At 44.1% G+C, this 16,044-nt stretch overlaps 1 protein-coding gene across 1 annotated transcript; it reads left to right on the forward strand.

Moving 5' to 3' along the window:
• Positions 1 to 1,007: 1,007 nt before the first annotated feature.
• Positions 1,008 to 3,767, forward strand: LACBIDRAFT_316546 (uncharacterized protein; the record flags this gene model as incomplete). The annotated part of the gene is made up of 1 exon (XM_001889871.1): positions 1,008 to 3,767. The coding sequence occupies one exon, from the start codon at positions 1,008 to 1,010 to the stop codon at positions 3,765 to 3,767; it is 2,760 nt and encodes a 919-aa protein (XP_001889906.1).
• Positions 3,768 to 16,044: the final 12,277 nt, after the last annotated feature.

The raw sequence follows: 16,044 nt of genomic DNA on the forward strand, positions 1-16,044 counted from the left end.
GAGCCTAATGAAATATCCTAATGAAAAGTTTAAGAAATGGTAATGAAAGGGCCAAATACCTAATGAAATATCCTTATGAGAAATAGTAATGAAAAAGCGAAGGAGCCTAATGAAATATCCTAATGAAAATTCTAAGAAATGGTAATGAAAAAGCGAAGGAGCCTATTGAAATATCCTAATGAAAATTCTAAGAAATGGCAATGAAAAAGCGAAGGAGCCTAATGAAATATCCTAATGAAAATTCTAAGAAATGGCAATGAAAAAGCGAAGGAGCCTAATGAAATATCCTAATGAAAAGTCTATGAAATGGCAATGAAAGGGCCAAAGAGCTTAATGAAATATCCTCATGATATCTCATTATTCTTGCCTATATCTTATGAAAGATTCCAGTGATAAATTGAATGAAATAGATGGGCAATCCTAATGAGATGCCTTTCATAAAACCTGTGGCAGTATACACATTGCCTCTTGGACAGTTGTCATAGATTAATCATAAATAGTGGTAGCCACTAGTGGATGAATCTGAACCTCAGAGTCGGCCACTTTGAAGAACAGCATCGTCGCTATGATGGCCATATGGGGCCCTTTGACCCTACCAGGAATACTCAACTCTGGTTTCCCGGAAAGGAGTGGAGGGCTCTCATTCTGATGCCCGCTTCGAATTCGTGACGAATTGTTGGAAAAGCGATCCTGCCCCTGCTGTTGATACTGGACGAATTCATCCTTCCTACGTCGACAAGCTCATCCATCGGAATCAAGAAGTGGAAAGGAGGTTGGAAGTACTTCACAAGGAATAAGTAAATCATCACTTCCTTGAACCGTCACACCGAGCGCTATGGAGTCCCGCCATACGACCTCTCAACCCTACCTCGGAGAACCTGAACAATTTGAAACAAATCAAACGATTCTCGCTAGCGGTTGACTGGGTCACTGAGGCCCAACGAGGTTTGAAAGATAAACGTGCCTTCGTGGATTATGTCTCCCGGCTACAAGCTACCCCCTTTTGGATGCCTGATGCCAACGCCGTGTCCAGAATGGCAGATGATCGATATCTGGGTGTCTGGCTGAACGGGATAGAAGAACGACAAGCGAGGTGGTATTTGAAGGAAGGCATCCCCTGCTTCATAGCAAAGGAAATCACGTCCTTGGAGCGCGCTCAGCTCGCAGCTCCTGAGACTATGATAGACTTCGCCGCAGGTTCCAGTGCGGCGTCACTACATTGGGGCGTTAATGACTATGATTCGCTTGCCTTGTCTCGAGGGGACCTGTCACTACGTGACACCTCCTCCTTCCATGATCCGGGATGGGTGTGGTCTGAACCCCCTGTTCAGAAGGACAAATTCCCTGCCAAAGAGCCTCCTAGAACACAAGTCGCAAATTGGGCATGGTCCGATCCTCAAGTTCAGAAGGGTAAATCTCCTATCAAGGAACCGCCGAAACCACAGACCGTTGACTATGGACCTCCTCCTGCTGAAACCGTAATCATTGCTAAGGACCGGGTTCCCTGGATTAAACCGCCTCCAGTCAAGAGAGCTGCTCCTAGCCGACCGGGAGCTCCTCCCCATGAACAGAAAAAGTGGATCAAATGGGTGGAGAATTATCAGCCCAAAGGGTCCTTCCGCGAAGTAGGCGCCAAGTTTATTCCCGACCACCATTCCCACTCCATGTACGATCGTGACAAACATCACCACCTCTTTTTTCTTCATCCACCTAGAGCACCTGAAGGATGTGTGTCGAACCCAGACGTCTTTGGCATGCCCTGTCCGAAGGGAATCTATAAAGACATGAACAAGAATCGACGTCCCCAGCCCTACTGGATCTACAAAACTCAGGAGCCACAATCAGCAGACGTAGGCAAGATAGCCCCCGTTCCCCGACCAGAAGATCTTCCCTGCCTGAATAGAACCCCACTTCCCCCGCCTGATGACGACAGTGACAGTGACGACGACTATTACCCCGACATGGACTTCTTACGCCAGTCGGTCCAGAATAGAGCAATGACCACAGATGTTTCCTCCAAGAGCGCGACCGCTATGCCCGCCGCTCAGGATATCGGAACAAGGTCATCACTCTCAGCCCCAACCGTCAAATTAAATGCTGTTATTTCATCTGTCGAGTCAGAGCCCGCTGCCTTAGGCGCGACCATAGAGCCGGGGGTCGGCTCGTCTGAATCCACCCAAATTCCTCCCCCTTTGCCTGCCCCAGTGTTGAATCACCCGCGAAATGAGGACGAAGTCTCGATAGGGGATGAAGATTCTATTCACGAAGCCATGGGCCCTCAGATCCCTCCTCTTACCTTCACTGTGGATTCAGAGATAGAGGTAGAAGAAGCTCCCCCCACGGATCCCCTTGAATTTGCTTCCTCATTTCTGATGTTGTACGGCTTACCTGCTTCGGAAGAATTCTCGACTATTCAAAACCTGATAGCCTCAATCGCTGCTCATCTTCAACTGACAGTCAGGCAAATTTTCAGAGTTTGCTCAGACCGCAGTCAGAATTTTTGGTTCGAGATGGAGTCAGTGGATCAGGCTCGACAAATGAGGACCTACATGCATCACAGGAGAGAAAACAGTAGAGAATTGCTAGTCGCTTATGCAGATTATGGAGATTACGTCAGAGCCCTCGCTCGTTCTTCCCACAGATGGCCAGATTCCACGACGATTGTCGAAGATCAGAGGCCCTTCCCAACTCCAGGTCCCACGGCCAGCTCATCCTCCCGGGGTAGGGATGTCAGAGAACGTCACAAGTCTCGGGACGTTCGACAGCGATCACCCTCAGCGGATCGCTACCATACTGGCAGGAGGCCCTCACCCCTCCCACAACGACGATCACCCGTGCATTCTGATTACCTTAGAAGACGTTACCAACGGTCTCCCTCCCCACACTATCGGGAACATGCCCCTTACCGTCGATCTCGGTCGCCAGAACCCCGTCTGTTCCGGCCCTCTCGTGATACAATTCCGGTGGGTTCCCAGGAAAATCGGTCTAACTTCAACTCTGTTGCTGCTCCAAATGTAGATACAGGTGCAACGGTGCAAATTCCCCCATTACCCGTATTGCCTAGTGGACCAGCCTTCGTAGGATTACCACACAACGCCCCGCTGCCCTTTGGCGCGAACGTTGCCTTCATGTGGTCACCCTCAGGCAACACCTTTAGTCCCGTCCTCTTGCAAGGAAACACGACCATAATTCCCTTCCCTATGCCATCGTCCAAGGCAACCCCTAGCGCTCTGTTACCATGGCCAGTGGCTGCGGTGTTGCCTTCAACGACCGCGCTGCCTTCTTTCACTCCTACACAGCCTACGGAGCCATTAGCCTCCAGAATCTCATCTACACAACGAATACCATCCGGATCCCCACCTCCCACCCCCGTGCAACCAACCCTTATGTCTCGAATGACGGAACATCTGTCCGCCAGGTTGAGCGACGCAGTGCCTTCCAATCTAGCTACCAGGCTCTCGAACCCTGCTCAATGGACACTTGCCGATCGAATATCGGAAGATGGGCCTATGGGAAGCTCTGCCTCATGGAATGGTCTTACGTCTTGGGGAGGCACGGTACAGCCTGCAACAGCCCCCTTAGTTACTCCAGAGGACCTGCATCCCACGCCGGATTCAATGGACGAGGATCCTGTTGATCTTGAGGACGATAGGGAACCAGACTATAAGAGGACGAAGAGAGGACGTCGGAGTGGGCAGAAAATCCAAGGGTATAGGAAACGAGACGAGGAACGCGAGGAACGGAAAAGACGTCATCGGCGTTGTTGAGGGAGCTTACCGCTGTGGACGATGCTCCAATCTCACGGGGGGGCTTTGTGATACTGTAGTACTACCTATCTTGCGTGACATGGGATCATCGTATTTACCTTTGTTTGTCTTCTTGTTATATTGTGCCGAGGCAGACTAATATAAGCACTTGCAACTTTCACATCAACTTACATGTGGAGCGAGTCACCACGAACGTACATGGCTAGGCAGCCTAGTGCCTCCCCTCTGGGATACCAGAGCCCCGCGCTGGGTGACAGCGTCCCCCATCCTGGGTTACTGGATCACGGAGGTGCGGCCACGATACTCGTGACCGCTCCACGTGCACTCTCTTACGTCCCACGCATATTCTCCGCTTCCCTCTCTCGTCCATGCCTTCGTCAAGAAGCCCTGAACGACAACCCGGTTTCACAAGTCCAGTCCAGTGGAGTCCAGTTTTGTGTTGGAAGAGTCCAGTGGAATCCAGTTTTGTGATTTGCAGTCCAGTCCAGTCCAGATTTGTGCTTGCAGTCCAGTGGAGTCCAGATTTGTGGATATTGCCAATATGTAGTGAAGTCCAGTGAAGTCCAGTGGAATCCAGTGGAGTCCATGTGGATTATGTGGGGGATGGTAAAGTACTGGATTTCCTCTAGGAGGACCATTTCCTGAGGGTCCAGGAGGGCCATTTCCTGGGGGGCCTGGGGAACCATTTCCTGGGGGGCCAGGGGGACCATTTCCCAGGGGTCCAGGAGGATAATTGGTTGGGGGAGGCTGGTTATTTGGCCAGTTTGGGGCGTATCCTCCAGGGAAGTTCTGTTGCGGCATAGTATTTTGTATGCCCAGAGAAGGATGGAAATTTACAGTGTGTCTGTTGCTTAAACCGAAGTTCCATGCATTCGGTATTTGGGGTTGATAGTGGAGAGGGTATTGCGACGGCATACCCATCATTTGGGGGGGAAAGGGAGGAAAATTCCAGTACTGTGGGTATTGGTTGTAGTTGGGTTGTGCCCATTGAATAGGATATGTCAGAGGAGTATTGAGCGGATTTTGGGCAAGTCTGGGGGGTGGTACTGCAGTCTGATCGTCAGTTGCCAGTGTGATTGGTTGGGTGTTTAATGGATTTGGTCAGGGTGAAAAATTTTGAGGAGGGGGTATTGTGCTTCCGTGCTGAGGGGATTCATTATGTTCCTCTGGTGAAGGATTGCTTCTGGCAGACATTTCATTCATTTACCTTTGGTCTTTCTTTCTCATAAGCCTCTGATGTTTTTCATTATGTGGGCAAGTCTATGAATCTATTTCATTATGTATCTTGATTGCTTTCATTGTGATTTTCATTGTGGATCTCATGGAATTTCATTGCTCATCTCAGGGAATTTTATTGCAATTATCATTTCAATTGTGCTTTCATTGGATATTTCATTAGGATATTTCATTGTGCATTTATTGAATATTTCATTACTGCATTCAGGGTCTAGGGTGCACTTCCAAATATGGAAACATACACAAAAATAGCTGGAAAAATATTCTTTGCCTTTTAATTTTTAATTCTCTTGGAAAAGATGTTCCTCAATGCCGCGTTTTTTTTTTTTTTTTGCATTTTTCTCCATGAAAACAAAACCAAACAACATGATTTTGAGACATTTAGAAAGCTAAAAGGAAGGGTTACAATTATTGTATTGTGGGAAACATGACCGAAAAAGGAAGGTGCATGCTCTGAAAAGGACATTGACAGTAATAGACTACAAAAGAGCCATGATAGACTACAAAAGGCAGATACAGACTACAAAAGTCACATACAGACTACAAAGTGAACTAACACACCACAAAAGACTACAAAAGTTGGACTTAGAATATAACATTTTATCAGCCTACACAAGACTACAAAAAGTCGGACATAGACTACAAAATTTATTGATTGACACTACAAGCATTTGTACAGTCCACATTTTGAGAATAACATTTTATCAGCCTACACAAGACTACAAAAAGTCGGACATAGACTACAAAATTTATTGATTGACACTACAAAAGTTTGTAGTGTCCGCTTTTTGGGACTACAAATATTTGTATGGTCCGCTTTTTGGGATTACAAAAGTTTCTGTTTTGGACTACCAAAGTTTGTAGGCTGCTTATCTGTTATACCTGTAGTGTCCCTGCATATGTATAGGTCCATGGGGATTTGGTTGTAAGATGAACAATGAAAATCACAATGAAATTCCCTGAGATCCACAATGAAAATCACAATGAAATTCCCTAAGATGAGCAATGAAATTCCCTAAGATGAACAATGAATTTCACAATGAATTTCCCTCAGATCCACAATGAAAATCGCAATGAAAGCAATCAAGAATGAAATAGATTCATAGACTTGCCCACATAATAAAAAACATCAGAGGCTTTATGAGAAAGAAAGACCAAAGGTAAATGAATGAAATGTCTTTCATAAAAGAGTGTGGCCACAATCACATAGCTCTGCTGGCACTTACCCTGTTTATATCATAAATAGTGGTTCCCACCAGTGTCAAATTGAAATATTTTATTTGCTTGTACGTCCCTTGTTTAATGTTTTTGAATCATTTACCATCGACAACTAGACTTGGAGTGTTTCCGAATATTATCCGAGACAAACGACTTCAAAGCTCTCCATGTGCTAATCAGAAATACGCATTGGATCTACATTCAGCAACCACCAAATGGCCTCCCGAACGTTGAAGAGGTCTATTTGATGATCCAGCCTGCAACTGCCAAACCCAATACTTTCCATTCCCCACTGATTCCTACCAAGATGGGCAAAGAAAGGCACACACAAGGAAGGGACAGAGAAGGGGGAGAGAAAAGGAAGGGGGGATGGACAAGGAAGGGGGACAGAAAAGGGAGGGGAGATGGACAAAGAAGGGGGAGAGAAAAGGGAGGGGAGATGGACAAAGATAGGCTCAAGGAAGGGGGGACAGGGAAGGGGGGAAAAGGGAGGGAAGGAAGGCTCGACGACATGGGCACGCATTGTCGTCGTGTCGCGTTGTTGTCAATGTGTTGTGTTGTTGTTGTCATGTCATGTTGCCGTCATCATGTCGCATTGACGTGGTGTTGCATTGTCGTGGTGTTGCATTGTTGTTGTTGTGTTGTGGCATGTCGCCGTCGTGTTGCATTGTCGTGGTGTTGCGTTTGGTAGTCATTAGCAGGGTGGGATGGGATGGAGGAGGGGGGGCACTTACCTTTGAATGACGACAAACAACAACGTCGTTCGTCATCTGGATGCCACGTCACTATCACTGATGTGGCATTCTCATGTTGTTCTTGACGCATCGTGGTGGTCGGGGTTGCTGATTGACAAGTGTCATGGGTGGTGGTGACCACGGGTTATTGTGGTGACATGGCGATGGGTGGGCATCATGGACGATGGTGGTGGTTGAGAGAGAGGGTGTGTTGTTTGTTGATGACGCCCAAATCAAGCGTTGGCAAATGCCAACACTTGATTTGGGCGTCAGGACTTCCGTTCCATTGTGTTCTGTGATCATTCCTTCCGGGTGATTACTGGAACCATTCTGGTGGAATTTGAATTCCATTCAAAATTCTGCGGAATTGTTTGATCAATTTGGCAGGGCCCTCTGCCAAATTTGATTCCTCTGGAATTCCAGGAATTGCCCGGATTCCACCGGATTCCAGCAGGAATCAGTGGAGGACAATAAAGACCTCGCCAAACCAGTCAGTATTGAGCATGTTGTCGCATGGCTGACCCCAACACTCTTTCTGGCACTCCAATCTTTCACTATCTTTCGGGAATATGGGGTGGACTCGAAAGTTGTGCTGCAACTGCTGTTTATCAATGGACCCGCAGTTTTCCAGACACACAGAGTGGAAGACAGTGATGAATTTCGAAATTTGACTTTCGCCGTTGACAGACTATTATGTTTTCTTTGACACCTGAACGAATTTTATAACAGTGCCATCATAAACTGACCGGCACTAATCAAAGACAACATGTTGTATGTTTTCATAGTGTCTACGCTTTTTCAATTGATCATACATTGTGAGATGTGTCATGGAAAAAGATGGGCTGATGCACATTTTTGGAACAATCAAGGTGATACCACATATTAGCAATCTCTTCACCAACTATCGAGCTGTCACTGGATAAGTGATAATTTCACTCATTTCTTACTAAATAGTCCCTCCCCAGGAATCACAACTTCCTGTGATTTGACAGTGTGTTAAGTGGGAATACTTGAACTAACAGAGGTAATTCACCTTTGATCAAGTTTGTTTGATGTTGGGCAAGGCAACGAATTTGCTGGCACTTTGTACCAATAGACAAAGAATATGAAAGTTTGCCTAAATTCAATATGCTGCTTCCACGCCAACGAAATAAACCCATTCGTCTCAATCCTCGAAATTGTTGCATTGCAACAGGACAAAAATCTCCACAATATTCCTGAGGACTTGAAAACGTTGACATGACAACAAAACCCCACGATAGAAGAGCACCCTTTTCATCTTCATTCAATCCCATAGGTTCTTTGAACGAATAGGTCTTCTGACAAGGAGTCGTGCCAGGATAAAGGCAACAAATATCATCTGCAGTTATGAAATTCATTGCTGCCATATGCAACGATGCCAGAACCACTGCTAGGAAGGAGTCAGAGTAAGCACTCTCGGAGATTGTTACTGTTGTGCATCTGTTGGTGTAGATGCTAAAGCTGATAATGTCTGCAAGAAAATAACGATCGTCCACTCCGGTGTTTGAAAGTTCATAACCATGTTCCCTGAAAAAATGTGACATCTTCGTCAAACGGTCTTGGGGCACGGCAATGTTGAGATCTCCTGGAAGCCAGCTGTTGCCTTTGCTGGGCAACACAGCCTTGGTCACAACTGATCCAATTATTGCACCATTTATGCCCGATAATACCTCATAAAAAATATCTAAGAAAGTGCCCTCCAAAAATTTGACATACTTTTGTTGAAATAGTTCACCAAAAGTTTCTCCACTTTAACCTGAAGGTATGTTTTGATAATTTGTTTTGGGTGAACCCCATTGACACCAATTTAACGAGAAGTGTACAGCTGCAGAACTCCAATATGGATTCAAGAATGTCATACGTTGTTGAAAACATTGACTGAAACTTATGAAACTGCTCAATGTTTATATCCATGTCTTTTAGGAACAACCATCTGACTTTGTTTAACTGGAACAAATGCGTCAAAAAATCACTGACAAACTGGTTAACGCTGGAACAGTATTGAGCTGTAACGGGAGATAAACGATACACTAAAACTAACTATCATTATCAGATGTTCCCCAGAACCACTCAAGGCGTTCTCTTCGACATCAGATCAGTATTATACATCCCAATCCCATTTAAACCAGGCATTACATCACCAATCTCCATTGACAATTGCATGGTTAATTATTGGGTATCATGCCTACAAGAAAAAGGCTGGGCCCGTGAATTGAACCTTTACAGAAGGGACATGAAACTCAGAGCCAATACAAACATGACATACACGATACATTTCACCAATCAAACAGAAAGCTTTCCCATAAACAAAACTACTGAACTAATGGCAAAAAATGGCGCCTATACTAAATGGACAGGCACAGTCCTAATTTTTTTTAAATCTAACGAATGTGGTCGTCCGATACAGTACTTATCAGTCCCCCATGGAGTCCTGCAGGACTCAGAGGATTCCTGTAGGACTAGACTATGATTTTGGTGATTTTGAGTTGTAGGAGAAAATCTGTACTTTCCAGTCCCCCCCCCAATTCCTGCAGGACTGGCCAGAGTCCTGCAGGAATCCTCAGAACTCTGCCAAGCTTGGCAGAGCTTGGCACAACTGGGACAGAGTTTGGCAGGGTTTCTGCTAAATTGTAGTCTAAGTCCAACTTTTGTAGTCTTTTGTAGTTCTATCACTAAACTTTGTAATCTAAGTCCAACCGTTGTAGTCTTTTAGGGCATGCACCAGTCATTTTTCCCATGATACAATAATTGTAGCCCTTTCTCTTAGCTTTCCAAATATACTGGAATCATGTTGTTTGGTTTTATTTTCATAGAGAAAAATGCAAAAAACAAAAAAAAAACACAACACTTTTGGAAAATCCTTTACTTCATATCTCCACAATGGGAGCACTTCAGAACATAATTCGAACACATTCAGGAGGCTACAGTGTAGGGCTACAACTTTCATTTTGACCATTTTTGGTAATTGGTCATGTGACCAACATCCCAACATCCCCTTACATGGACCCTGACAAATAGAATCATTTTTCTTCAGTTTTTGGTCAAACCATATGAGATTTCCTTTTTGGGATGGACCCTAAAGTACCCTGAAGGTAGTGCCTGACAGGATATATTTTTTTTCTGGCTTTTGTCTGATTTTCTGGCTATTTTTCTATCAGAATTTCCTTATTTGGATGTTGCTCTGGATCTTGAATAATGGACCCTAACATTATAAACAACAGTGAGAGCTATTTGAATGTTTTGGTGATTTTCTGGCTATTTTTGGATAGATTACCATATGTGGAAATGGACCCTGGTCCCTGAAAATGTTAGCCACAATCAGCACCATCCTCCAAATTTTCCAAAAATTTCTGCTATTTTCTGGCTATTTTAGGACAGATTATTATATTAGGAAATGCACCCTGGACCCTGAAAATGTTCCCCAACATCAATACCAGCAATGAGCACCATCCAAGTAAAAAACACACCCAGTCCTGGTCCAATCCTGATTCAGTCCTCAGCTGAGGTGAAATTCAGCCCTCAGGGCTGGTTTGAGTCCTGCCAAGCTCAGTCCTGCTTCCCCTGCCAACTTTTTTTCCCCCTACCTTGGAAAACCACCCAAGCTTGGCAGAGCTCAGCAGGAATTACAGGGACAATAAAGACCTCCAGTGGTAGTGGTAGACATGATGTTGGTGTGGATATATGCGGGAGATTCGTTATCGGAGGAGTCTGAGGAGAGATAAAATGAAGAGGGGGGAGAGGCTGGGGAATGTGGACGACTAGCAGGCAACTGTTGGACAGATGGACACACGCTTCGGGCGCAAGTGCTAGGTGCAAGACTGTCAAGGATGGGTAGCTGTTTTGAAACAGCTGTGGTGCAAGTGAAGTGAGGGGCTTCCAGCTTGGTCAAGGCAACAGTGTGTTAATGGTGGTGGTACAGGCATTCACCCTCCACTAGGTTAGACAGCATGGTAAGATAGGTGTGTCCTCCTCAATGGAGACAGCTGGACATGTACAGAAGAAGTGAGATCGACATGTCATTTGAACTCACCAGTCAAAAGACGGTGAAAGAGTTGACTATATGCGTGTAATACATGTGTCAGAATCAATAGTAGCAGGGGAAATTCAAAAAAAGTGGAAACCTATCCCTTAGAAAGGGATAGAAAAACACTGACTCAACAGAACCGACAGAATTTAACCGCAAGTATGATTCTGGAAGTGATAAGAGTGGTGGTAGATGGGAGAGAGAGAGATGCAAAGTATCTAAAGAACCGCATATATATATGACCAAATATGTGGGAAGGCATTGCCAAACAATATCCAAAAGTGGTAATCTAGGATTACACTTGCCTAAATATCTTGAGGTCTTAGTCATGCCCCACTGATTCCTGCTGGATTCCAGTCATTCCTGTGGATTCCAGTGCCATTCCAGTGGAATTTACCAGACAAATTTTCAGAATGTTGTTATTCTGGTATTTACACTGGAACAGTCCCCAGAATGCACAGAAATGGAATGGCACTGGAATGAAGTGACTGGAATGAACAATAAAAATTCCCAAATATGGCATTTTCAGATGAAAAATACCAATAAAATTAGGAAAGAAAATAGGGGCAGTATGGTGGAGTTGTTACGTTACTGTTTAGATGGTCTGTGCACATTTCCAAATATGGTAATTAGTGAAATTATAGCCAGACAAACAGAAAAACAGTATAGACTACTGTTGACAATGTTGGGGTACTGTTTATGGGGTCTGTGCACATTTCCAAATAGCTGTTGTTGGGTTCAGGGTATATATCCAAAAAAGGAAATTTGAGAAAAGTCAAGAAAATCAAGACAATGATGATTCTGCTTGTCAGGGTTCATTCAACAGGATATCAAGATGATGATCACATGACCAATTACCAAAAATAGCCAAAAAAACAAAAGTTGTAGCTCTACACTACAGTTGCAGACAAGCAAAGTCATCTAATTTGGTAGCATGGGAACAGCTCAATAAACTGCAACCAAACTTCGGGATCATAAACAGCTTGTTGAAATACATTGAAAAACACACCTCCAAAGTTTTTCTCACAAGAAATTGGGTCTGCCAAATTTTTGGAGTGAATTTTTGCCTCAATTCAGGGGCCTTGATGACCAAAACTACTCAAAGCTCATCAGTTGTGGGGTAAAATTCTCGGCAGTGATAGGTACCATCTGCAGTGACCTAACAAAAAGTCAAAGAAATTCTAAGAAGAAGACTGACCACAGATCAGGGGGGGTCTGAGCGGAGACTGAATATGGTTGATCACTAATCAATGACCATTTTTGGCAGCTATTACTGAATTTATTTACCTGAAATGGATTGATAAAAGTTTCCAATTTTTATGGGATCATTCCCCTTTCATCAAAAGGAGTTGATTGCACTATTTTTCATGATTTTTGGATGAAATTTTGGGTCTGCCAATATTTTGAGGCAGAAAAACCTTATTTTGGTGATTTCTGAGGGATTGGTTCAATAGAATTTGGTGAAAGTGGTATAGCTGGAAAGCTCTTGTGAATCTGCATCAATTCCGACTATTTTTGGGCTTATAAAAATTATTTTTTAAATGACTTTGCTTGTCCACAACTGTAGCTTTCTGAATCTGTTTGAAGTATGTTCTAAAGTGCTCCCATTGTGGACAAAAAATGTCAGAATTGGAATGTTTGGCGGTGTATGTGGCGAAATGTTTGGCGGAATGTTTGGCGGCTACATCGGTCCAAAACACCGGTGCGCTATGCATTCCTCCTGGGTCTCCCTCTTCCCCCTCCAATAATAAGCATATACATGTTCAAGTATGATTCCATGCACAGACGACTCAAGGGAACCATTGAGGCCAAGGACGGCAAGCTCACTGTCAACGGCAAGCCCATCACCATCATTGGCAAGCGGCGAGCGCGACCTGGAGTTCGGCTGGTGCTGAGTATATCGTCGAGGCCACCTTGTGTCCTTCCTCTTCTGATGTAGACCACCTGATGCTGACTGCTGACTTCTGTCTAGGGTGTCTTTACCACCACAGAAAAGTAGGCGTTTAACATTTCCCATTAAATCATCCTGATTGATCATCAACAGGGCTTCAGCCCACTTGAAGAGTGGCACTAAGAGGGTCATCATCTCTGCCCCATCGGCCGATGCATCCATGTTTGTGGTCGGTGTCAACCTGGACAAGTACGACCCCGCTGTCAAAGTCATGCGTACACATCTATCCTCCATTTCTTCTTTGAGTTGATTACGGCAGCTACAGATCTCGAACGCATCCTGCACAACCAACTGCCTCGCCCCTCTTGCCAAAATCATTCACGACAACTGGTATCATTGAAGGTCCAATGACTACCGTCCACGCCACCACCGCGACTCAGAAGACTGTTGACGGCCCGTCCCACAAGGACTGGCGTGGTGGACATAGCATCAACAACAACATCATCCCATCGTCCACTGGTGCTACCAAGGCCGTTGGCAAGGTCATCCCTTCGCTCAACGGGAAACTCACGTATGATCTCCTCCCTTTACTGTGTCTTTTTACTGCTTACTTTTGCTTTTGCTCCCGATCAGCGGCCTCGCATTCCATGTGCCCACTGCTTCGTCCATCTTTGACATGGGTGCTGGAATCCCATTGAGCGTGAATTTTGTCAAGCTCATTTCGTGGTACGACAATGAGTGGGGGTAGTTACTTATCTCCTTTATGAACATGGTTCGCACTCTTTCCACCATGGGCAGTATTACACACATGTAAGTACAGATGAGATGTAGAAAAATGTAAGTCTTGTAAGTGTCATAAGAATACTAAGGGAGATCCTCTGAAGCACGGTATGGCCTTCAAGCTGCTCAACTAGGTCAATAAGGAGCATGGTGAAACGCGATGCGACACAGACTAGTATTTGAACATCACGTGCCTAATGTCACGTTTCCGGCCATACAGATCGCCACACAGATCGCCATACATGATCACCGTACTTTCCAATGCTGACATGCCCTCATTGTGGAGATATGAGATAAATGAATTTCTGATCACTGACTTTTTTTTAAACTTTGCATTTTCTCCATGAAAACAACACCAAACAAGATGATTTCAACACATTTAGAAAGGTAAGAGAAGGGGCTACAATCATTGTATCATGGGAAAATTGGCTCCAAAAGAAAAGTGCATACTCTAAACTTACACTGACAGCTGACAAAAGTTAGTTTATATACACACATTTGTATTTACAACACTTATACAGGTCCCTTCTGTCAGAATCCAGTGGAATCCAGGCCCATTCCAGAGGAAATATCCTTTTTTAGTTCATTCCAGTGGATTCCAGTGCCATTCCTGCAGGAATTAGTGATGCAAGGCAAAGTACTGTCTCTAGGGCAATATTTTTGATATTTCATTCTTTGCCAGGGCTACATATCATTGCTTCTCTAGGGTGATATTTCATTCTTCCCCAGGGCTATATTTTTGATATTTCATTGTTCTCCAGGGCTATATATTATTACTTGCCTAGGGCGATATTTTTGGTATTTCAGGGTTGTTAGGAAAGTGCTCACATGACCAATTTCCTAAAATAGCAAAAAAAATAAAGTTGTAGCCCTGCACTAGCTTCTAGAATCTATTTGAATTATGTTCTGAAGTGCTCCTATTGTGAAGATATGATGTAAAAGACTTTTCTGAGTGCTGCTTTTTTTTTGCTTTTTGCTCCATAAAAACAAAATCAAACAACATGATTTCAACACAGTTAGAAAGCTAAAAGAAAGGGCTACAATTATCATATTGTGAGAAAAATGACCAAAAAAAGAAGGTGCATGCCCTAACAGGGAAATTGACACTGACAGACTACAAGAGTTAGGTATAGACTACAAAAGTCAGACTACAAAGTTTACTGATAGATTACAAAAGACTACAAAAAGTCAGACTACAAAGTTTAGAAAAGTTTGTAGTGTCTGCTTTTTCATTAGAAAAGCTTGTAGTGAGACTACAAAAGATTTGTAGTGTGCACTCTTTGAGTGTCACCATGTGCTTGCAGATCATGGGGATTACTCTGATTCCAGAGGAAAGGGGGTGGTTAACATTAACAGTGGTGTAGTGTATATCATCTATGTAGTAATTCTAAAAAGGCATGACATGGCAAGCAATCAGGCGAAAGCACAAAGTGCTTTCCAACTGGAAAGAAGTGTTCCTCGAGGGGTTCGAGACAAGCTGCAACACCCATGGTGAAAAGAAGTCTTGACATGGTGAGTGAGAAGGCGTCGTTGGACCAGTGGCCCTTCACCTTCATGACATTGAAGGGTACGCCACACAGGAGGTATTCAAGGGTGGAACTGATTCTGATGCCATGGCCTTGCAAGGGTTCCAAGCCGGCTGCACAAGCACTTCAGTCACCCACTGCCAACTGACTATTAGTCATGCAAACTACACGTAAGTTACATGACTAAATGTCATGGACCATATCTATATTCTAGATATATCTGGGTCCTAGAAAGCCCTGAAATCTAAAATATATTCTTGAGATGTGGACCCTGAAATGTCACACAAAAATTATAATGTCTGTGTCACACCCCCCAAATATATTTTGCAAGTGAAATGCAGTAAGGATATATTTTTGGTGAGTGGACCCTGAAATGTCACTGTCACACCTGAGAAATATATTTTGCCCTGGCTTGGCCTTAGGATATATTTTGTGAAACAGATGTGGTAAGGATATATTTTTCTGGTCTGTAGGGGTGTCAGGGGTCCTAGTTTCAGCAAAAAAGTTGTGATTTTTTTGCTGTCTGGGATATATATTCTGGAAGATTCTGCAATAAATTCCAGAGGTTTTGGCACTATGTCTGGCCTGTGCTCCCAGTATGTAGGTAGCAATAAGAAGCATCCATAGCATCTGTCATCCACTTCCAATCACACTATGAATATAGTCACTTTATAGATTCATTTATTCTCCTCTAACAATTTTGGGCCTCAATAACATGTGTGATTCATCTTGAAGCTATTCAGTCGAAGATTTCTGTGTTGCTTGCATATTATCCACTTTGACACTATGGATACAGTTCACACTACAGAATTTTTTAGCCTCTTAGAAAACCCCTCCACTTCTGCTT

Source organism: Laccaria bicolor, genomic scaffold (assembly GCF_000143565.1).
Source record: "Laccaria bicolor S238N-H82 LACBIscaffold_74 genomic scaffold, whole genome shotgun sequence".
Lineage (NCBI taxonomy): Eukaryota > Fungi > Basidiomycota > Agaricomycetes > Agaricales > Hydnangiaceae > Laccaria > Laccaria bicolor.